This window comes from Corvus hawaiiensis, chromosome 4, assembly GCF_020740725.1.
Source record: "Corvus hawaiiensis isolate bCorHaw1 chromosome 4, bCorHaw1.pri.cur, whole genome shotgun sequence".
Taxonomy (NCBI): Eukaryota; Metazoa; Chordata; class Aves; order Passeriformes; family Corvidae; genus Corvus; species Corvus hawaiiensis.
In genome coordinates, this window is record NC_063216.1 from 78,530,481 (window position 1) to 78,552,857 (window position 22,377).

Consider the following 22,377-nt stretch of genomic DNA (forward strand, 5'->3'; position numbering starts at 1 on the left):
TTACATAAAGGTGCAATTAATCTGATTTCCCTCCCACACACCCAGAAAGGTCTTCAGACTTTGGAACTGCTCCATGTCTGGCTCAGGGAGAAGGATCAGTTACAGAGCTTGGCTCAGTTTAAACCTCTGCACAAGAGGTTTTCCAGTGAGTCTGAATGATTTCATTCCTGGGGGGGGGGGATGTTTTTAATGCCAGTTGTGTTCATGACTCCCTTAAACTCCTCTTCCCTTTGCCCAGAGCAGCTGGGGCTGCCCCTGGATCCCTGGAATGTCCAAGGCCAGGCTGGACATTGGGGCTTGGAGCAACCTGGGATAGTGGGAGGTGTCCCTGCCCATGGCAGGGGGTGGCACTGGAGGAATTTTTTAAGATCCCTTCCAACCCAAACCATTTTATTCTGAACTGGTTGAAAAACTTTACCCACAGCACTAGAAAGCATTAATTAATTAATGACCTGCACTCCCAATTCCTTCACAAATGACCTTGCTCTTTGTTCCATGGAACTTTGCACGTTGCCCAGTGATCCTGGCAGCAGCGACCTTGGATATTGCTGTATTCCTTGGACATTGCTGATTCCAGAGCTGGAAACTCAGCTCAACACCAGCTCGAAACCAAGGCCAAGTGCTGACTTCCAGCACAATCCCCGAAACCACAGCCCAGCCCAACCTCTGGCCACCCCTCCGAGGCTGCAGCTGCCGTTGGTGTCACCTCCCGTTCCCTGGGGGAGTTGGATCGGGGAAAAGGAGTCGGTGTTGTTATCAGCGCTTGGGGAAGGTGCTGCTGGCTGCAGTGCAGTGCTGAGATCGCCAATGTTGACAGTGCAATGGTTTTATCTCTGAATCAAGCTCTGTTTTCCCAACTGGCTTTACATGTGTAAGGTTTTGTGTTGCTGTTGTTGTTCCAGCTGATTCCTGGGTCTCCCCCTCGGCTTTTTAGATCGTTCCTTTGGATTTGGTGCTGATAATCTCCTTGCACGCTGCAGTCACACGCAGTGGGGCTGTTGCACTGTCACTCATCCACATCAGGGGGCAGCTTTGAGGTTGTTCTGCAACTTAAATCCATTTTGTTCGTGTCAGGAATTGTTCTGTGAATAATCTTTAGAACAGACAAATTAATTTTCCTACTAACTGGCCAGGAATGTTCTCCTGAACGTGAGTAACCACTGCTTGAGCTGAGGCAGATTTAATGATGCTTTTCCTGTGGCCGTATCTAGCAGACTTTCTCCTCTCTAAATAAAAAAAAGCTGCTGTTTCCCCCTGCACTGGGGGATTTATTTTGTGGGGGGGGTGGTTTGTTTGTTGTAAGAACTGCAAATTACTAGAAGGCTTTTATTAAAACTTTTTTATTGCTCTCTGTAAACAAACTTCAGGTGTATTTATACTTCTCCCATGGAAAGAGATGAGAGGCTCTGAACTCTCCTCCTTTTTTCCTCGTGTTTTCTCATCTGTCTGCCTTGGCCCCTGAACTGCTTTTCCCTGCCAGGCTCCATAAAATTCTCCCTGGAGGCAGCAGTTCCTCGTCTGCTGCATTTTCCGGGATTTCTTAATCCTTTGCTCTTGTTTTGTCTGAGTTTCAAGCTCTTTTTTTTCCTCTTTGCAGGCCTTTCTTTTCTTTGTCCCTTATGTGCTCCTGCCTCCAAAACCTCCGTGGGCAGATAACCAAATAATATCCAAGATTTTCATCCCCACAAGGAGAATTTGGCTTCTAGCCTGAGTCAAAGCTGATCCCTACCACCATCCATGTGCAAATTGGCCAGATTGGGGGAAAAGAAAGGATCTCAGACTGGAAAATGTCATCCAGGACTTGAACCAAATCTTGGAGAGCTGGTTTTCCTCTCTTGCTTTCCCATCAGGAAGGAGAGGAGGCTCTCAACAGGACCATCAGGAGGTATCCAAACACACACACAGGGGCAGGGAGGGCCATAAAACACTGATGGGGCTTTATTTTGGGGTTCTGTGACTGCAGCTTTAGCTCAGACACAGATCCCAACACCTTTGGCTGAAGCTCTCACGAAGTTCAAAGCTGAAGTGCTGCAGGAGAAGAGGATCCAGGAATCTGCAGTCTCCAAACTCCTGGAGAAGGGAGGTGGTTCAAGGTTAAAACAGCCTGGAGAGAGGGAGCAGTTATCTTGCCTTAGCACAAGGTGCACAATTCAAGTGCTTTAAATGAATAAATCAAACAAAGCAAACCCTGCTGGGGCAAATGAGCTCTCCTGGGGTGGCCCCTGGCCTGTGTCACCTGAGCCCAGGTCACTTTGGTGCTGCTGCCAGCACTGCCTGGCCTATCAGCTCAAAATGTGTTTACTTTTTTTGCATTCAGCAAGGCAAGAATGAAAGGGAGCGTGCCTCAAAAAGTAAAAGCATTAAACAAACTCTTTTGTGAGAGCAAAGTACACCTTCAGCTCCTTGTAATGTTTAAATATTTAAAATATGAAGTCACTCAGTGCTGCTTTACCACCCACCCAGGCCTGTTTCTCTTCCATTTTCCCCTTAAATTGTGCAGACATTACATTCCCCAGCTCCACCCTGCAGCCATTTCCTGCCTCCCTGCTCTTTTCTGATTATTCTTTTTCTCCTTTTCTCCTTTCCTTACAGCTCCATTTTCTCATCCGTCATTCCCAGACTGCTTCTCCTGCCCAAATCTACCCCTGGCCCCGTTTCTTTTTTCTCCAGTGGGATAAGTGCTAATCCCCTCAGCCTGCAATGCAGGGCAGCTTTTTATAGCCCTGCTGAAGCCAGGGAGGTGAAATTCCCTAAGAACAAGGCTCCCTCTGCTCCAGGTGCCGTTCCCAGCATTGATTTGGGTGCTAAACAGGACAAGGCTGACGTTTACGAGGCTCCTTTTTCCGGCACTGTCCCAGTCTCCACCACTTCTGGAGTTTTCAGCTTTATCTGACACCTTTATCAACTGTATCCCCTTTTCCAATCTTTGTCCAGTCTCATCCTGATCCCACACAGACCTTGCACCAGGACAGCTTTTGGCAGGAGTCCTGCAGCTCAGTTGTTTCTTCAGGGTGTTCCCACCACTGAAATGGGCAGGAGAAAAGGATTTGACCTCCCCCACCTCAGTCCCACAGAATTTTATGGCTTCTGCAGAGCAGTAGGAAAAATGCTGCCTCGGATTATTTCAAATCCGAGCGAAAAAAGGGGAAAGTTTGTGTCTGTCAGCACTCAGTGTGTATTTTCCTGTGGGTTCTCTTGTGATAACTCCTGATATTTATTGGATCGAGCTTGGTTCCCACAAGAACTCAAAATAGTTGTCTGGATTTGAAGCAGCGTGGTCTTCCTCGGCTGGCAGGGCTATGGAGCTCGCTCCCAGGGCTTCTGGGCACTTGGAATTCCTCTGGCCAGATCACTCTCCCCAGGGAATGCTCAAAATAGGGATTACAGGGGAAGGGGCTTACGGGGGTGACACTCAGGGATGTTTAAATCCCACTGATTCCAGCTGAACTCGGAGCCTTTTGCTCCCTGGCTGGAAACGTTCGGAAATTCAAACGTTCACATGGAGCCCTGGAGAGCCTGATTTTGTGGGAATGAAAAAAGTCAGGTAAAGTTAATCTGAAAGAGTCAGTGGTTCATTAAAGCATCCAGAGAGCTTCACTTTGCTCCATAAAAACCCCATGAAGATTCTTTATCTCCAAATCCAGTCTCTATGGGACAGCGCTTTCCTGCAGGGATTTCTGTTGACGACATTTGCTTCCTTTCTCTTTCCTCCTTGGATACCCTCCAGATTCCTAAACCTTCCTTCATGGCATTTTCTAACATCTCTGCATTGATAAATCTGCTTTGATTTTGATTTGATTTGATTTGATTTGTGCTGCTGGTGGCTTTTCTGGACCACAGAACTCCCTCCTGACCTTGGGACCAAAATTGCTGAAGAGCTTGGGAACTATTTCGAGCAATCTTTAGTCAGGCTTTATTCTAAGCCTTTACAAGTACCTGCTATCAATGTCCAGCTAGGATGACACGAGCAAGTGAGGCAAACATGTATTTATGAACCTTATGTCTAGAAATTTCAGGAGCTGCTGTCTCCTAAAGCAAGATTAATTTCACCTAAAAGCCGATTGCTTAGATCTGAGCCTCACCCAGGGTTCCTTTATAGCCCCTGCAGCAAGAGAGGCGCCTCAGGGCAGCTCCAAATGCTTGGCTGGAGGTGTCACCGTCCCTGCAGGAGTGACAGGGGAGCCTGGACAGCTGCTCCCAACCGGGGGTGACAGATGAGATGAGCCCCTGCCTGGCCACACGCTGGAAAAGGGGAGCTGAGGTTTGGCATGTGGTGATGTCCGTGGGGTTTTATTTCTGGTGCTGGGGTTTAATGATGGGGATTATCCCCACGCTCCTTGTTCAGGGCTGACTGACAAGGGCCTGGTGCACCCAAATTTGTGCTTTGGGAGCTGGGGGGGCATCCTGGGCTCAGCATCTCCTGTGCCAGGGCTGCTCCTGCAGCAGGGCCGGCCCTCGCGTGGCTGCTGAGCAGCAAAATATTTTGTCAGCAGCTGCAGTGCTTCTTCCTCAGCCCTCTCCTCCTCCTCCTCCTCCTCCTCCTCCTCCTCCTCAGTGTTTGCATCACAGCCCTGGAAAGGAGAGCACAAATAGCTCCTGGGAGTGGGCAGATCCACGGAATGTGCTTACTCATGGAGCAGATGATGTCTCCTCCTGTCAGCAGCTTTCATTTTTCTCTTATTCAAGGAGAAAGTTTTCATCTTTCCAGTGGTGGATTCTTGCCATCAGCCTCTCTTACCTGCTTGGGGATGCAGTTGTCTTTGTACAGCCCTGCCTGTGTGGAGAGGAGAGTTTATTCCTGCCATATTCCAAAGCAAAGCATGGATGGAGGCAGATGTTTGCTGAGGGAAGAGCTGGGGATGCTCTGAGACACAAGGAGGTTCAGGGCTGTAGTGATGGGACAAGGAGTGAGGGGTGCTAATTAAAGGGGAAATTTAGGTTAAGTATTAGGAAGGAATTCTTTATCGTGAGGGTGGTGAGACCCTGGAACAGAGGTTGTGGCTGCCCCAGAATCCCTGGAAAGTGTCCAAGGCCAGGTTGGACAGAGCTTGGAGCAAGCTGGGATAGTGAAAATGTCCCTGCCCATGGCAGGGAGTGGCACTGGGTGATCTTTAAGGTCCTTCCAACATCTCCTGCCCAGTGATGCTTCCATCCTTCAGCTTGGCCATGGATTCATGGACTGCTCCAGGCCTCCAGGATTTCTGGCTTTTCTCAGGAGCCCGAGATTTCTGGGATATTTCTGGTGCACAATGGCAGTTACAGATGGGCTGTGCAGCTGCAGACCTATCCCAGATTCCCCAGCTCAGGTTCACATCATGCTGCTAGTGCCAATGTTTGCAGAGCTGGGCCATAAATTAGTTCCCTGGAATAGCCCTTGGACAAATAATCCCACAAAGGACCTTTGTTACCTGGTTCATGTCACTGCTGAGCTGCTCTGCATCAGCTGAAGCACAAACATTGGAATAATCTGAGCAGGTGGAAAGGGATTGAGACGAGGGGAAAGAGGAGCCTTGAGTGTCCTACTGAAAAGATCTTTTTCCCCTTTGGAAAGCTCTGCCTGTCAAGCTTAACAGGGAGCTTTGGATTTACTTGGAGCACAGCGGGGAGGGAAGTGTGAAGGCAAACTGGGAGGAAAACATTGGGATCAGAAGGGAAGTGTGTGGTGGGAAGATATCCCTGAATCCTCAGCTGGAAGCGCTGCTGTGCTGGCAGTGGAGAGCCCGTTAGTGGGGAGGTCAGGAGGGTGATTATTCAGGGATATCAGTGCCTGGTTAATCTCCTCGGGGCTTATCTCGAGCTCAGTGATTGCTGCTTCAGGCCAAGAGCTGGGATATTCCAATCGCTGCCAAGAGCAAACACTCCTGCCATGGAAAATCGCTCTTCCTGGCCAGTCTGTGCTGAATCCCATAAAACTAAACACAAATCCAATGTTCTCTCTTGAATTCCAACCTGCCCAGAGTGTCTGAAGGCACTTCCTTTGAGAGGCAGAGCTTGTTCCAAGAGAAAAGAACAAAATAATGGCAATTCCAGAAAGGTACAGGCAGTTCTCAGCTCCCTGGGAGCGCTGCTCAATCCCATTCCTGCTTGGAAGCGTTTCCCTCTTTAACTCCCTGGTTTTCCATGGCTTGGCTGTTGGAAAGCTGAGCCTGCTGGAATTCCTAGATTGGAATTACCCTGCAAGTTATTATTGCAGTTTTCAAACCAGTTTTCCAGGGAGCCACCCGGCATTCCTGTGCTCCCAATAGAATTAAGGCTGGAAGGATCCCGCTTCCTTTTGGGAGCTTGAACTCCAGCCTGGGTTCACCAACACCACTTTCCTGGGAGCCATTGAAATATTGAGTTCTTCTCTCTTGCTTTTCTATATTTCAAATGTCTGTCAATAGAGATTTCTTCAAGCAAAACTTTTCCCCTGGAGCTTTTCAAGATAAGGAACCGTGACAAGCCCAGCCTAAGTGCCCTGAGTCAGGCTTTGTTTGCACAGTGCTTGGGAGGCCTCTTCCAAAGCCTCTGGATATTGGTGGAGTGGAAATATCAACTCTAACAAGTTGAAAATCCTTTTTTTTTTTTTTTTTTAAGCTCCCCCTGCAGAAAAGTTTTAAATTAAAATTCAAAAGACTCTTTGTGGAGCTTTCCTGTTCTTGTCATTCCAAGCAGGATTCACCCATGTAGCCTGATTGTTTGGGGAAATAACCCCAAATTTTAATCTATTCCTGCTCTGTTCACCATCCTAAAACTGGTTGATATTTAAGAACAGTTTGCTCTGAAATCACCAAAAAAGATTTTAAAAAATAAAAGGAGGTTGGAAGTCAGAGGGGACGGAAACACAAAATTGCTGCCCAGCCTGAAGAATGTATTTTGGAACTTTCAAAAAGCTCAGAGTCCTGCCAGATCAAAGCGTTTCTGCAGTTTCCTGGAGAAATCATCAAAAATAAGGAAGAAAAAAAAAAGGGGGCAGGCTGTCGAATGATGCTGACTGGGCAGTGCTGATTTACAGGAAAAAGGGAGAAAAACGACATTAGTGGGAATTTGCTCAGAGCTGCTGAGTGAAGCTCTGCTGTGCTTCACCCTCTGACTAATGGGAGCTCCTCTAGCACGTCCTTTGTGGGTTCTTTAGGATTCTTGCTGTCCCCAAAATCTCATTTATGGCTTTTTTTCCCCCCTCCTTTTTTAAAACAAAACAGCAAAAATCAACGTACAAAACCCCCACCTTTATCTGGTGAAGACAAGCGATGAGAAGATAAAGAGCAATGTCATCCTTGACAGAAAGATTTGCTGTTTTTTTGACAAATAGCTTTGAGATTTAGGGGTGTTTTTGCAGCACTGTTGAACTCCACAGCGTGTGCAGCTCCGAGGTAAATCATCAACCTCTCGGAGCGAAATTCCCAGGACAAATTTGGCCAAGTGCTGAGTGCTGTGAGTGCTTCCATAGGATCCTGGCAAGAGGATCCTGCTGTTTATTCAAGGAAGGTGGGGAACAATGACCGTTTCCTACTCTGCTTTCAAAGCGAAACAATCGAGCTGCCCACTCGCCTTTATCGATTCCTTATCTATTAATTACCCAAACTTCCTCTATTAAGATTATTGGGGCCACATCTCCTCCTTTGCTATGTTGCCAAACAGGTTTTGTGTTCAGGGCTTCTCTCTCAGCATTAGGAGCTGCTTTTCTAAGCCTGGAACTTGAAAATCCAACTGGAATTCTCTATTTTGAGGTTAAAAATATTCCCTACAGATCATCAGCGTGGCAACCTCTGGAAAGATTTACTCTTGGCAGTGACATTATTTGCTGGTAAAAAGCCTGGAACATTCATTTCTTGAAGCAAACAGAGGGCACCAAAACAGAAATGTTTGTTCTTTTCTGTCCAGGCTCACCAAGGTTGCCCTTCCCTGCCCCGAGTTCGGAGGGATTTGTTTTTGCCGCAGTGTTTTACATCTCCAAACTTATTTTTGTGCCTTCCCATCATTGCCCTTCGTAACCCTGAACTTCTGAATCCCTCTGGGATATGAATCAGCCTGCCCTAATTAACACTTTCTGCTCCTCCTGAGCCTGCTGAGAGAAGGAGAGAGTCTCTGTCTGCTCATCCCGCCTCAAACACAGAAATTCGGCTGCAGACTCTTCACGGAGCTTTTCCAAGGAAGCGACCCGACAACCTGAGCCTGTTCAGGTGACAGCGACAGCAGGGCTCCTGGAACAGCTTCCCAGTAAACAGAGCCATTAACTCCAGCCAGCTGCTGGCACCAGCTGGACATTTTATTTTGCTCCCTTCAGATCCTAAAATATTTCAGCCAGGCCACTCTGGGTTCCAATCCATCACAGAGTGTTTTGAGCACTGCTCAGCTCTGCTTCTCCTCACGTTGATTTGTGCAGGGAAAACTTCCAGGATCGTTCCAGGTCCTCCATGACCTTTAACTCACCTGGACTGGCTTCAGATCTGTGCAAGGGATGCCCCCTGAGCAATCCTGAGTCACCCCTGAGCACAGAATCCACGTGGGATCGGGCAGGTGACTCAGTTGGGCTTCGGAAGGGCCAGAGAAAAAACCAACTCAGGCCTGGTGCCACTCACCTGGTGCTCAGCGCTGGAATGGGGCTTCAGCAGCATCATCATCATCATCATCATCATCATCATTTCTGCTTCGCTCTCTTCTCATTTGACTTCTCTAATTAAACTATTGAAGAGAAAATCATGGAATCATGCAATGGTTGGGTGGGAAGGGACCCTAAGGATCATCCAGTTCCTGCCATGGCAGGGACACCTCCCACTGTCCCAGGCTGCTCCAGCCCCAATGTCCAGCCTGGCCTTGGACACTGCCAGGGATCCAGGGGCAGCCCCAGCTGCTCTGGGAATTCCATTCCAGCCCCTGCCCACCCTCCCAGCCAGCAATTCCCAATTCCCAATCTCCCATCCAGCCCTGCCCTCTGGCACTGGGAAGCCATTCCCTGGCTCCTGGCCCTCCATGCCTTGGCCCCAGTCCCTCTGCAGCTCTCCTGGAGCCCCTTCAGGCCCTGCAAGGGGCTCGCAGCTCTCCCTGGATCCTCCCTTTCTCCAGGGGAACATTCCCAGCTCTCCCAGCCTGGCTCCAGAGCAGAGGGGCTCCAGTCTGTCCCTCCATGCCTTGTCCAAAGTCCCTCTCCATCTTTTTTTAGCTCCCCTCCCCCTGGAAGGCCACAGTTAGGTCACCCTAAAGCTTCTCCAGGCTGAACATTCCCAATTCTCCAGCCTTTCCTCCCAGCAGAGCTGCCCCATCCCTCTGATCACTCCAGCGCCTCCTAAATGAGGAGGAGGAAGGAGCAGCTGCTCTGGAACAGAATCCTCTGCCTGGATAGGCTCAGGTGTATCAGAAAATCGGGGTTTGGGGTTTGAGGACTGAAGGGAACTTTTAAATTCCAGTATTCCAATATTCCACACCTTTTCTGGGAAGGATTAACTGCATTTCCTCCTCAGCTGAGTGACCAAGGGACAACGTTCAGGTGCTGGAGTTTGAGATGGAGGAATTTCTCTCCAGCTCATGTGGACGACTGGAAGAACTGTGGGGATTTTTGAACCTTAATCCCATCAGACACCTCCTCCCTCCAACTAAAAATGATGAAGTTCCCAGATTAATTCCTCTCATGGTCATTTTTTCTTCATGGAAGAACAGTGGCTGTATCATCCTGATATTGATGATTGGGAGCTTCTTTGAATGGTTTTCCAGCCTCCTGGGGCTTCCAGGCCACGATTTGGTTGCTGCTGGGGTTGGAAATGAAGATTCCTGGGATATTCTTCATCCCAGAATTCAAATTCCTTCCTTCCTGAGAGTCTGAGGCTCCATCCCTTCTGCCTTTGGAGCTGTGCATGGCACAGCTGGCAGACCATTAATTCTCTTTATCTTTCCATCTCTAATCAAGGAAGATTTAATCAAACGCCTAAATTTCCTCAGGTGAAACGTTGGGATTTTTCGTTCTCCTGAGGAAAAAAAATGGCTCTATTTTAAATTCCAAAGAAATCCTATTCCCAGATTTTCTTCCTGAGCAGAATGTACTCTTCTAAATCCCGCAGAATGTTCCCTTCCAGAAGTTTCTGTGGAATGCAGCTCTTGGAAATGCCACTTCCCTTCCTGGAGCAGCGTCACAGCCGCAGGGATGGTGTCCAAAGGCTGATCCCAAAGTACCTGGAGGTTGTGTGATCCAAGGAAAAGCTTCCTCTGGTTTTAAATAAGCTGGAATTTGTGCTTATGGTCCTTTTGCTTCAGTTTTTTACATGGATCAGACACATTCCTTCCCCATAATTTGGGAATGAAGCGAGTAGAAATCTTGGCATTTTGGTTCCAGGTGCCACAGGAGTTTCGATTCATCCCAAAAAACCTGCCTGGACACTGATCCTTCCCAGAGGGATGAGCACAGAACCAGCTCAGCTTCTTTAGATTTCTTCTCAACGTTGAATTTGAAGCAAAATCGCATCCTGGGTGTTATCAGGCGGATGAAAAGCAAAGGAGCAGCAAAACCATGGAATTCTGGAGGAAAAGTGCTGCCAAACTCACTGGGACAGGCCTCAGCTGCCACGTTGAACGTTCACCTCGTCACCAAGAGCATTTTTTTATTCCTTCACACGATATTTCTCTCGTTCTGTGTTGTACAGAAAGGATTTTCTGGGTGCTGGATTTAGATTTGCCAAATCCCAATCCAGACTTCCCCACCCTGCCCAAGCCTTTTCCAGACAAATGGGATTTCTCTTCCCACAGGGAGAAGCTGACACTGAACACCCCGTGAGGTGAATTTGCAGGAATGCCTGAGCAAATCCCTGAAATCCAAAGGATTTGCAGCCCTCTGTTATTCCCAAATTCTTGATAATCCTGTGGGATCTCAGGATGAAGGAGATCCCAGACAGCAAAGAGGGAATCTCCCCCCACCCCCCCCCCCCCCCCAAAAAAAAAAAAAACAGTGGAAAATATTATTTGGCCCATTTGGGATGAAAAATCCACATCCAGAAACTCAACAAGAGACAAAAACTCCTCCATTTTACAGCTGGAATAAGCTGTAAAAAAAAAATTATGGCTGGAAAAATTCCTGAAAGCCAGCAGACAGTGAAAGTTGGAAGTGGAATTTGTTTGCTCAAGTGGGGCTGGTTCAAAGAACGGCTCCACTCGGGCTCAGCCCTGTTCAAAGCTGGGATTACAAACGGCCCTTTGTGCGTCCTTCAACTTCCTTGGGTAGGGAATGACTCCAGGAAAGCCCCCAGCTCAATTCCTGGCTGGAATTTCATGGGAAGCTCCAAGGCTGCCTTGTCAAAGGTGCTGTTGTTGCCTCCTTTCACTCCACCTTCGTTAACCTGGCTGTAAATTATGATTACTTTGTATTATTGCTGTTCTTTCCTTCTTTCTTGGAGCTTTTGGGATCATCAAAAAGAGCAGCCTGCAATTCCCAGTGGGAAGTTTTTGCTCAGAGCCTCTTTATATTGCAGAAAATCAGGATTTTGAATCCAAAATACCAAATTTTGCTGGGGAACGCTGGCAATCCTTTGGCTTCCTCCTTCCCAAAAACTCCCCCATTCCTTGTTTTTGCTGTGCTGGGAGCTGCTGGTGTTTGATCCAGTGGAAAACATGGAATTTCTCAATGCTGCAGCAGCCTAGGAACTATTTAATTAATTAATTAATGCTATTAATTTTTTTTTTCTGCTCACAGGTACCCTCTGAGACGGGGCAGCTCCTTCACATTCCTGACTCCAGGCCCACACTGGGATTTCACCCTGGTGAGTGAAACAGCTGGAAAAGCAGGAATTCCCAGGTGAAGGTTCCTGGGAAAATCAACACATTCCTCTGTGGAATTCCTGAGCTTCCCAGGCTCCTGAGCTCATCCAGAGGCTGCTTCTTGCACCCAGGGATTAAGGAAGGCAGGAGGTTCTGGACACTGTGTTTTCCTTGCTAAATTCCCTATTTTCTGACATGTTTTAGCCCTGGCAAGGTGTGGAAATAAAATGAGGGGGGGTTTTTTTAAATTCCTTAAATGGGGGAAAAAAAAAAAAAAATCTGTATTTTATTGGTGTGGAGAAGCTCCTCAGAGCAAATTTTTGGGTTTCTTGCTGTAGGCCTTGTACTCTGGTTTTTCCATCCTTTGTTATCCCAAGCCCTAGAGCAGGTAGGGAAAGGTTTCCCTTTGGAATTGGTGCTTTAGGAAGTCTGTCCTTGAAGCACTGAGGGTTTTAAGGAATTCCAGATCCTGTCCCATCCTAAAGCTCGTTGCTGCCCTTGGATGTGGTGATCCCATCCTCAGTCAGCAAACCTGGAAGATTTCCCTTCCCAAACCCAACCCCTGGAATTTTGGGAGGAGCTGATCCAGCTGCCAGCACAACCAAAAGCACAGTCCCTTGTAAATTTGAGTTTTGCTGAATTTTGGAAACTTTTAACTCCTTTAAACCCAGCTTTGGAAATATTACAAAGCCTTAAAAATGAGATTTCTTCAAATCTGAAAATTCTGTGCTCCAACAACACAAATTAAAAGGGGGGTTTTTTTTGCCCTAAAACCACCAAATATTCCTCTGCCAGTCCCAAAAATCCTCTTTTCATGCCAGAGTTTGTGCAGCTGTTTGGCCAAAAGGTTGGAAAAAAAAATCCTGGCCTTGGGAAAAGTCAGACTAAGCCAGGCTTTTCCATGCCCTCCAAAGTGGGATGGAATTTAAGGGAATGACCAGTGCTTGTTCTACATAATTCTGAGAAAAATCTAATTCAGTTTGGGTTTAAACTTGCTCTGACTGGAAGCAAAATTCCTCATGGAATGTTTTCCTTCATTCCCTTTCATTTTTGAGGATTTATTTCTGGGAAACAGGCACTGGAGCTTTGGTGGATTTAATGATCCTAAAACCACATTGGGGTTTCTGATTCCAGGTGGGCAAAAAAGCACCAAAAACCAGGCTGATCCCTCAAAATCAAAATATCCTGGATTGAGGCAAAAAAAAAAAGGAGGAGAGAAAAACACTGGACTTGTTTTCCAATTAAAACCCAAATCCATCCTTCCAAAAGCATTCCTGGAGCTTCCCTTGGAATCCTTAAATGCCATGAGCAGCCCTGCTCAAAATAAAATCCCAAAATATTTTACATTTCCCCTCCTGAGCAACATTTTTATTTAAAATTCTGCTCCACAAAACCCTTAAATTGGACCTGAAGGTTTTCCCACTTGAATAACTTTGGGAAAAGGAATTTTTTCCCCACGATTTGGAGGCTGGGAGAAGGGGAATGAGCGGGATCATTACAGCAATGGGAGCAAGCAGCACTTTTCAGTTGCTTTTCCATCCCGTGGCTCCAAACCTCTGGATTTGAGGCGTTTTCCCTGGAATCTGGCACAGCCCAGGAATGACCCAGCTGGCTCTGGAGTGCAATGTCTAAGATTTTGTCCAGAACTAAATTGGGCGAAGGAAATGGGGATGCAGCCAATGGAATTCCGAGTCTCGCCAGCTGGAAAACAACGGGTTTGGCCTCCCCTTTGTGTCTGGGTTTGGGCTGGAGCTTTATGGTAAAGACCTCAAATCCTCCACCCCATAAGGAACCAATAAATCCCAAAAAGGGGTGGGAGTGTCTCTATTGCAGCTTTTCTTCTCTTAAAGAATTCCTGAAATCCTCGTTTTCCATCTGGGAAAAATCACCTGGAAAGGTGTGGCCAGAGCATAAAAAGCCAAGCCTGGATATTTCACTGATGCTAAGGAAAAACAAAGGGCTGCGATTGCTTTTGTCCTCCAGGCTCCCAGAGGTTCTGTTGGAAAAGGACAGAGTCAGAAATATGGGAAATAAGGGTCTGATGTGGGAATTTTTTCCTCTCTGCTTTAGCAAATCCGGCAGGGAAGGGATTCACGTGCCAGAGCTGGGATCTCATCCTTGCAAACTCAGAAAAAAACCCAGAGAAACTGAAATCGTTGAGGAATTTTCTGCTTGAATCCACTTAGGAAAAAACCACAGCACCCAAACTGCAAAAAAAACCCTCCAAAATATCAGGGATTAGTGAGTGAACTTTATCCCTGGATCCACTTGGAGCTGAGGAAAAAAACACAGCACCCAAACTGAAAAAAAAAACCCCAAAATATCAGGGATTAGTAAATGAACTTCTGTTAAACAGCACCATTTCAAGAATTAAATCTTATTTAATATTTAATATTAACTAAGAGCATGGTGTGGACAGGCAAAAAAAAATTATAGCCTAAAAACCCTCTAAAAAAGGAGAAATAAACACAAAATTTTAGTATTTAATATTAACTAATAGCATGGTGTGAACAGGCAAAATAAAAGAGTTAAAGCCTAAAAACCCCCTAAAAAAGGAGAAATAAACACAAAAAGGGGGTTTGAGGGTCCTCCAAAGCAGCTCAGCAGCAGCAAACTCTCAAAGGAATGTGGAAACTGGGCTGGTTTAAAACATTTAAAACGAATTTTAATGAATATTTTTATTCGAATAACTTCCAAATTGCAGCTCCAACAGAGCTCTGTCATCACTGAAAGCCTCTTTCAGTGCTTGAACACTTTTTTAAATGCTCAGAAAACAGGAATTGCACCTTTGCTCCTGCCAAGAGGCCCAAGTGCTGCAGTGGGAGGGCACCAGAATTGAAACTTGAACTTCAGAGTCTGCAGCTGCAGGGGGAGGCTGCTCCTCCTCTCACCTCCATCCGTGTCTGGACTCGAATTGATAACGTGGGGACCGAGATAAAAATCCAAAATGATTTCTTTGTTCCTTATGGAGGGGATGAAGTTGACTCGTTGGGAAAGGGAAAAGGGTCCAACTCGAGATAAAAATCCGCTCCTTGTTCCACGAGTGACTCGTGAGCCGTGCATTTTCCAGCTTCAGGCTGGCCAGGATGAGGCCACAACTGGTTTTCCATCATCGGAATGATAATAAAAGAATATTCCAGATATTGCAGAAATAGTGGGAAAGATCTTTGATCATGATTCCACTCGTGCTCTCCTTGGGAAGGGAAAAGAGCTGAGAATTCCCAAGCCAAAAACTTCATCTTTCTCCCACAAAAAGCCTCGTTTTTTTAGCCCCTTGAATTCCCAGCAGGAATTCTGCGGCTACGGCCATGCCCAAAGGAATGGGTGATCCCAAAGCCCTCACACACAGGCAGGGACCTCCTAAATCAAAAAAAAAAAATTAAAAACAAAATCCAGGAATTTCTGGATCCCTGGAAGTGTCCAAGGCCAGGCTGGACAGGGCTTGGAGCAGCCTGGAATAGTGGGAGGTGCTGAGGTTGGAACTGGATGACCTTGAAAATCCCTTTCAATCCAAATTATCCCGTGATTTTTATGACCTTAAATGAATCCCAAATCGTTTCCCAGTGGTCCCTGCTGCCACTTCCTCCCTAAGATTTAATTCCCAACCACAATTACGGGAGTGCAGGGAAAGAAACTTCCAGACAAATAATTTAATTGCCAGGTATCCATCAGGTGAAAAACTTCCTTAAATAACAAAACCCACTTTGCATTTGCCTTGAACTTTTCACTTTTGAGTTCTCGCCCTTAGCCGGGGCTGTAAAGAAAGGAAATATCTCCACATTGCTTCCTTTCAAAGTTGAATTTCTGAGCCCAAACCCATCCTTGTGTTTCATTTCTCGCAGAAGAGGAAGCGCCGAGAGAAGGACGATGACGTTGTCAGCCTGAACAGCCTCGACTTTAAGGTACTGAAAATCACTTTACAGCATCCCCTGCGTTGTGTAATCCCCTCCTTTGGCAATTTCTGCCGGCGGCTGGCAAACGCTGGATTTGTTTGGCTGTGTTTGCGTTGCAGCAGCTGCTCGGGGCCGTGCCCAGCTGTGTTTGCTCTCACAAACACCTCTGGGGTGGGCTGAGCCCTGCTCTGACACCGCTGCTGCTCCTGCCTCAATCCTCGCAATTGCAATTCCTGGATGGTGTGTGAAATAAATGTGCTTTACCCCCCAAAACCAGCATTTCCAAGGGCCAGGAAGCCAAAGTGTGCAAAGCCTCTTCAAATGTTGTTTTTGTTTGATTTCAGTGCCCTGGGTGGGGGTGAGAACGAGCTGGACTGGCTGGGTGGGAAACTGTCCTTAAAGCTGGGGATTAAAGGGATTTACAGAGCTGAGGTGAAGCTTTTCCTGCTTTTCTGAAGGAGAAACTCCTTCCTGCTGTTCGCCTGGCCTGAGCTCCCTTCTCTGGAGAGGGGAAGGAAGAGAAAAAGGAGTTTTCCTGTGTAACACCTCTTTAGTTGAGGCTTAACTAAGTGGGGTTTAAGGTTTATTAGACTGAGATTAAAAGCAATTTGCTAGTGGGGCATTTCCTGTGTGACCTCATGACCAGAGCATCCTGCTTGATGTCACCTCATTTGCATTTATGAATTATTCATCAGCCTCCCCTTCACCTGACATTGCTGGATGCTTTCCATGGGTGCCCAGGCCAAAACTGGAATTTGACCTCTCCAGCCTGGATCTGTTCCAGGTCGGACCATCCCTGAAATTCCAGGATGGGAGGAGAGCAAAAAACAGGCAGTGACCCTCTGAACCTGGTTTTTTTCCTCCCAAAAACCTTCTCCTTCCCCCAAAAACCTTCTCATTCCCCCAAAAACCTTCTCATTCCTCCCCAAAACCTTCTCATTCCCCCAAAAACCTTCTCATTCCTCCCCAAAACCTTCTCATTCCCTCAAAAACCTTCTCATTCCCCCAAAAACCTTCTCATTCCTCCCAAAAACCTTCTCATTCCCCCAAAAACCTTCTCATTCCTCCCCAAAACCTTCTCATTCCTCCCAAAAACCCTCTGAACCTGGTTTTTTTTCTAGGATTGTTTTGTTCCTGAGGGAATTCTGGGTTCAGATGGGAATGTTCAGACAAGAAAATCTGCCCTCGGGGAAGAGGATTTTCTTATTTTCTTTATTTTTTTTTAATTGGACAACCTTTTCATGTGGAGAAAAAAATTCCCTGAGTTATGGTTTCTCCCACAAAGCAGTCGTGAAACTAAAATATCAACAGTCATTCTAACAGAAATCTTCCAAGGGAAAAAGGGAAATCCCTGGGCTTAAAGTTCAGCTTTTCTTTCACCCGACTTTTCAACTTGTTCCTTAAAAGGGGTCAGGTTCTGCTGGACTCGTGGGATTTTGAGGCACACCCAGCAAACAGCCTCCAATTTTTTATTAAAATACATGAATGGTGCTGATGGAATTGTGATTTCCAGGCTTTCTCATCCCAACTCTCCAGGTTTTTTTAAACTTTCAAAAGCACCGCGGTCAAATATTCCTGTCAGCCTTCCCAATCCATCAGCAGCACTTGTGAGCCTCATTGAGCTGTGTCCAAATTGTTCTTTCCTCTGTCTGTGCTTAATCAGGATGAACCCAAAACCTAAAGTTTGGCTTCATCCCAGCTGAAATAAAGTCCCAGGAGAAAATCCCAATAATTCAATAATATTCTGAGCAGACCATAGATTTTTTTAGCCCCAGATAAACTGATTTTTCGGGGTTTTTCTCTCTAACTCTGCAGCAAAAAATGGGATTTCAGCTCCGCAGTCTCCCCCAGCAGATTTAGCTCAGCTGACGAGCTGATGTTTTGTCCTCCCACTTGTGATGGTGGAAGAGTTTTGCCAAAAGAATTCATTCACAGCCTTCCCAGCCATAATTGTGCTGATAAAACTCATCCCAAATTTGCCACCCTACCCAAAATGCTTTTAAAATGAAGGTGAGGGGAAGGGATCGTTGGATTTTCAGTTAATTGGGATCTGTTCTTCTGAAAAGCTTCAGCAATCCTTTAATGCTTTTTAGAGCTGCCATACCCAGATTATTCCATACGCTGGGAATGTGGGATGTGGAGTGGCCAGGGAAATCATCCATGCCTTTATTTTGATTGATTTATTTGCTTTTTTACTCAAAACCCAACCAGATCCAGCAGATCTTGGAGGCTTCTGCTTTGAGGTGCAACCTAAAACCTTCCAAACATTCCCAAAATCTGAGTGGGAAGTTCCAACCTTCCCCTCAGCCTCTTCTCTTGTGCCTTCTTTGGGGAGAAAATAAGGAATTTTCTCTTGGGATCAAGCCTGGAGCTGTACTAGGATGTAATTGATAGTTGACTATAGACAGAAACATGGGAATGCAGGACAGGAATCTCAGGTTTTCCTACTTTAAAGCTGAATTATTTCTGCATTTCAGGTAAGTTTGGGACTGTTGGCGATTCCAAATCGCCCCCAGGGCGGTGTGAGGTGTGGCTGAGTCAGGGAGGAAGCAGGAGGGTGTTTTTGAAGGGGTGTGTGTGGATCCTGATGGTTGTTAGCAACTAAATAAATACCAGGCAGTGTCTGACAGGGGAGAGACTCAATTTCACCCGAGGCAAAACGAAGCCAGGCTGAGTAATGAGCAAAAATCCGTCTGGATGAGGTTTTCTCTTGCAGGGTTGTCCTTGTAAGGCTTTAGGGATTCCTGCAAGGTCTTAGCGAGGATCCTTTTTCTGACCCCCCCCTCCCCAAGCTGTGTCTTCTCCAAGTGTCCCTCACATTTGGGAGGGGGATTTCAGCCCAAACCAGCCCTGGAGTTGGCCAAGTTTGGGCAGCAGAATCATGGAATGGTTTGGGTTGGAAGGGACCTTAAATCCATCTCATCCCAATGCCCTAGCAGGGAAAAAGGAAAAGGATGTGAGGATCAAGCTGATGGGGACAACAGCTGCAGGCAAGGCAGAAAACACTGATTTAATTTTATTTATCATGTGAAAAATTGCTTGAAAAAGGAGAGGAGAGGGGGAGAAAATCCTTGTGTGTGGATTCTTGCCACTCCAGACCACTTGAAGTGTCATTCCATGGACAGAATCCTCCCAAAAATCTTGTCATTCCTCCCAAAACCTTGTCATTCCTCCCCAAAACTTATTAATTCCTCCAAAACCTTGTCATTCCCCCCAAAAACCTTCACATTCTCCCAAAAACCTTCTCATTCCTCCCAAAAACCTCCTCCTTCCCCCAAAAACCTTCTCATTCCTCCCCAAAACCTTCTCATTCCTCCCCAAAACCTTCTCCTTCCCCCAAAACCTTCTCTTTCCCCCAAAACCTTCTCATTCCTCCCAAAAACCTTTTCATTCCCCCAAAAACCTCCTCCTTCCCCCAAAAACCTTCTCATTCCTCCCAAAAACCTCCTCCTTCCCCCAAAAACCTTCTCATTCCTCCCAAAAACCTCCTCCTTCCCCCAAAAACCTTCTCATTCCCCAAAAACCTTCTCATTCCTCCCAAAAACCTTCTCATTCCCCCAAAAACCTTCTCATTCCTCCCCAAAACCTTCTCATTCCTCCCAAAAAACCTTGGCTTCAGGCAGGGATAACCCAGCCTAAAAATCCTTCCCAAACAATGCAAGAAGAGATCTCCTCTTACTCAAACATCCCCCCAAGCTCTAAAGAAACAACCAAACCAGTCCTTCCCTCCTCCCTCCCTCTTCCCGAAGGACTTTTATGGGAATTTTCTTGGCGTGTCTGATTCCTGCAGGAACGTGCCTGTGCATAAGTTACAAATCTGTGTTTGAAAATAGACTTTGATCCCAACAGCATCAGCTCCAACAAACAACCCTTGGCACGGGAGCTGGACTCGACTGGAGCTTCTTGCTCCATTAATCCCTGGAAAAAAAAAAAGAGATGTTGTGTTTAATGATATCCCTGGATTGGCTGATCCATGTTTGCTGCTCTCTCATTCATATTCATAAGATGGAAATTGCTTTTCTGCCCCGAGCAGGGAAGGTCGAGGCAACTCATTGCAAAATGTTCAAAGGTGGATTTTACCTTTCCTCCAGAGAGTTCCAAAACGTTCGAGGATGGATTTCAGGAAAATCAGAGTTGATTTTTTTGTGGCTGTTTAAAGGAGTTGAGTGGCAGCTAATTATAGTCACCATCCCAAATAAACGCTGGATTCCGGAGCGGCTCCTAAAGTTTTGGGATGACCCCAATGGTCTCTGGTTGGGTCATCGCCTACTTTTGCTCATTTTCCAGAATCCTGCTCTGAATTTGGCTCGGAATATAAATATCCAGGAGTGGAATGTTAAACACAGCTCATGGCCAGTAAACAACCTCGTGTAGGGGTCCCACTGAACATGTATGGGAAAAGCCTAGAGTGGAAAATCCTATTTATCCCATCCTCGAGTCTTCTGCGTCTTCCACTAAATATATCCCAGTAAAAATAGCGGGAAAGTGCGGCTTTAGGTGCATGGCAGTGCCCAGGAAATGGGATTTCAAACTGGGCATGGAAAGGAATATGGGGATGCACTGGATGCTTTCGTTCTCCCCGAGACTTGCAGCCGCCGACGGGATTAAAACGTTGCAGGTCCTTGCTTTGAGGGAATTGAATCCAGATGTCAGGCACATCCCAGGATCTGGGAAAACTGGGAAAGCTGCCCACTGAGGAATACCCTCCTGCCTGCAGGCTCTGTAGTGCCCCAGCTCAAATCTCCTCCTCCCCAGCCAGGGCTACAACTGAGCTCTTTGATTCCCGGTTCCTGTCCCTCTGCAGGGTTAGGGATCAAATGGAGCAACCCCAGGGTTTCCTGGGAATGGTTGGCATTGGTAGCATGGCCAGACCAGGGTGCCATAAGGATTCTCCATTTGATGATGGGCTGAAAATCCCAATCCTGCTGGGATTTTTATGGCTGCTGTGGCTCCATCACATCATTTCCTTGAGTTTTTCCAAGAGAAAAGGCAGGATCAGCTCGTGTGTGTCCACCCTGGACACAGGTGCTGGGGACATTTTCAGCTGTTGGGGACAACATTCCTGCACGACCACACTTGGCAGCCCCTGGCACGAGCCAGATGCCAGGTGTCACCTCAACAAGTGAGTGTTTTTATCCCAGAAAACTTCCATCAGCCTGGAATCGCACACCGGAATTTGGGTGCGCGTTTTCTTCGGGATTCATCTCTCGTTAATCTAAAATTAACTGGATGATGCGTTGGGGCTGAAATAACCAAATGGCACGGCAATACCCCAGGGAGGAGTTTTATTTGGTGGCAGCCCTTCCAGGAATAATTTCCAGGAGCAAGGAATGTCACAGGTACGAGGCTGCCCAGGATTCAAGGAAAACAGCTCTGTGGGAATGAAATCCCAGCCTAAAAATAAGAGGAAAACAGCGAGGATTGGGTGGTTCCCTGTCACTCCAACTCTTCCCTGCTCCCTGATTTGATAACAGGATAGGAGCCACTGAGGGATTTTGCTCCTGGAAGTGAAAATCTCCATGTGAATCCAGGGCAGGAATGCTATGGATGCCCCCTGGCAGGAGAGCAGAAGAACTGGTCTGGTATCCATGGCCTGCCCAGCTTCGTTCCTGAGGCTCCAGAGAGGCTGGAGGGGCAGGGAAGGCAGGGAAGAGGTTGGAGGCAGGGCAGAGGGGGAAGGGAGCACTGGGAAGGCACAGGGAGATGTCTTGGATAGAAGGATGTGTGCTGAGTTGGAGGGAAGCTGGAATTGCAGCGCAGGGTTTCTAGGGAAATCCTTCAATCTGGTGTGTTGCTCCTGCTGCCCAAGGCACAATTCTCCTTCCTTTTCCCGTATTTTGGCTTCTGTCAGAGGGTTCCCACGTTCCACAGCCTTGTTCGGGATGGGTTTGCATCCCAATGACCTTGAGTAACTTAAAGATATTCCCTCTTCCATGGCAGAAGTGGAGCAGGTGAGGAACGTGGAGGTATCGGAGCGTGCCTGGAGCTGCTTCGTGGCCACACAGGGCATCCCGAGAATGTGATCCTGGGAAAGGGTCACTGTGCCTGTCCATGGTCACATTCCAACCTGGCTGGCTACAGGCTTCTCCAGGTTTATTGCCATCCCTGTGAGTTCATCTCCAGCCCTTGGGATGGATTTATGGTGCTCATGTCCATCCCTTGGGATGGGTTTATGGTGATCGTCTCTACCACTCGGGATGCATTTATAGTGATCATCTCCTTTACTCAGGGTGGATTTATGATGATCATGTCCACCACTCAGGATGGATTTGTGGTGTTTATCTTCATCATTGGGGATGGGTTTTTGCAATAATTCCATCCCTTGGGATGGGTTTATGGTCATTATCTCCATCACTCAGGATGGATTTGTGGTGCTCATGTCCATCACTCAGGATGGATTTGTGGCCATCATCTCCACGACTTAGGATGGATTTTTGGTGTTTATCTTCATCACTTGGAATGGATTTTTGGCAATCATTCCCATCCCTTGGGATGGGTTTATGGTGATCATCTCCACCACTCAGGATGGATTTACGGTGCTCATCTCCATCCTCTGGGATGGGTTCATGGTGATCATCTCCATCCCTTGGGATGGATTTATGGTGCTCATGTCCATCCTTTGGGATGAGTTTATGGTGCTCATCTCCAGCGCTCAGAATGGATTTTTCCCCAAATGCCGTTGATGACCTGTACAGATACAGCTGCCACATAGAAGCCATCCCATTCCAAACTGGGCCAGCTGGGAACTGCTGCCCTTAGGGAA

At 47.0% G+C, this 22,377-nt stretch overlaps 1 protein-coding gene across 1 annotated transcript in view; it reads left to right on the forward strand.

The window, feature by feature from the left end:
• Nucleotides 1-22,377, forward strand: part of NET1 (neuroepithelial cell transforming 1) — a 46,465-nt gene that overhangs the window by 11,237 nt on the left and 12,851 nt on the right. The window contains exons 2-3 of the mRNA XM_048300118.1: nucleotides 11,657-11,723; nucleotides 15,564-15,623. Coding sequence (XP_048156075.1) covers nucleotides 11,657-11,723; nucleotides 15,564-15,623 — 127 coding nt within the window. The remainder of the gene's footprint in view (nucleotides 1-11,656; nucleotides 11,724-15,563; nucleotides 15,624-22,377) is intronic.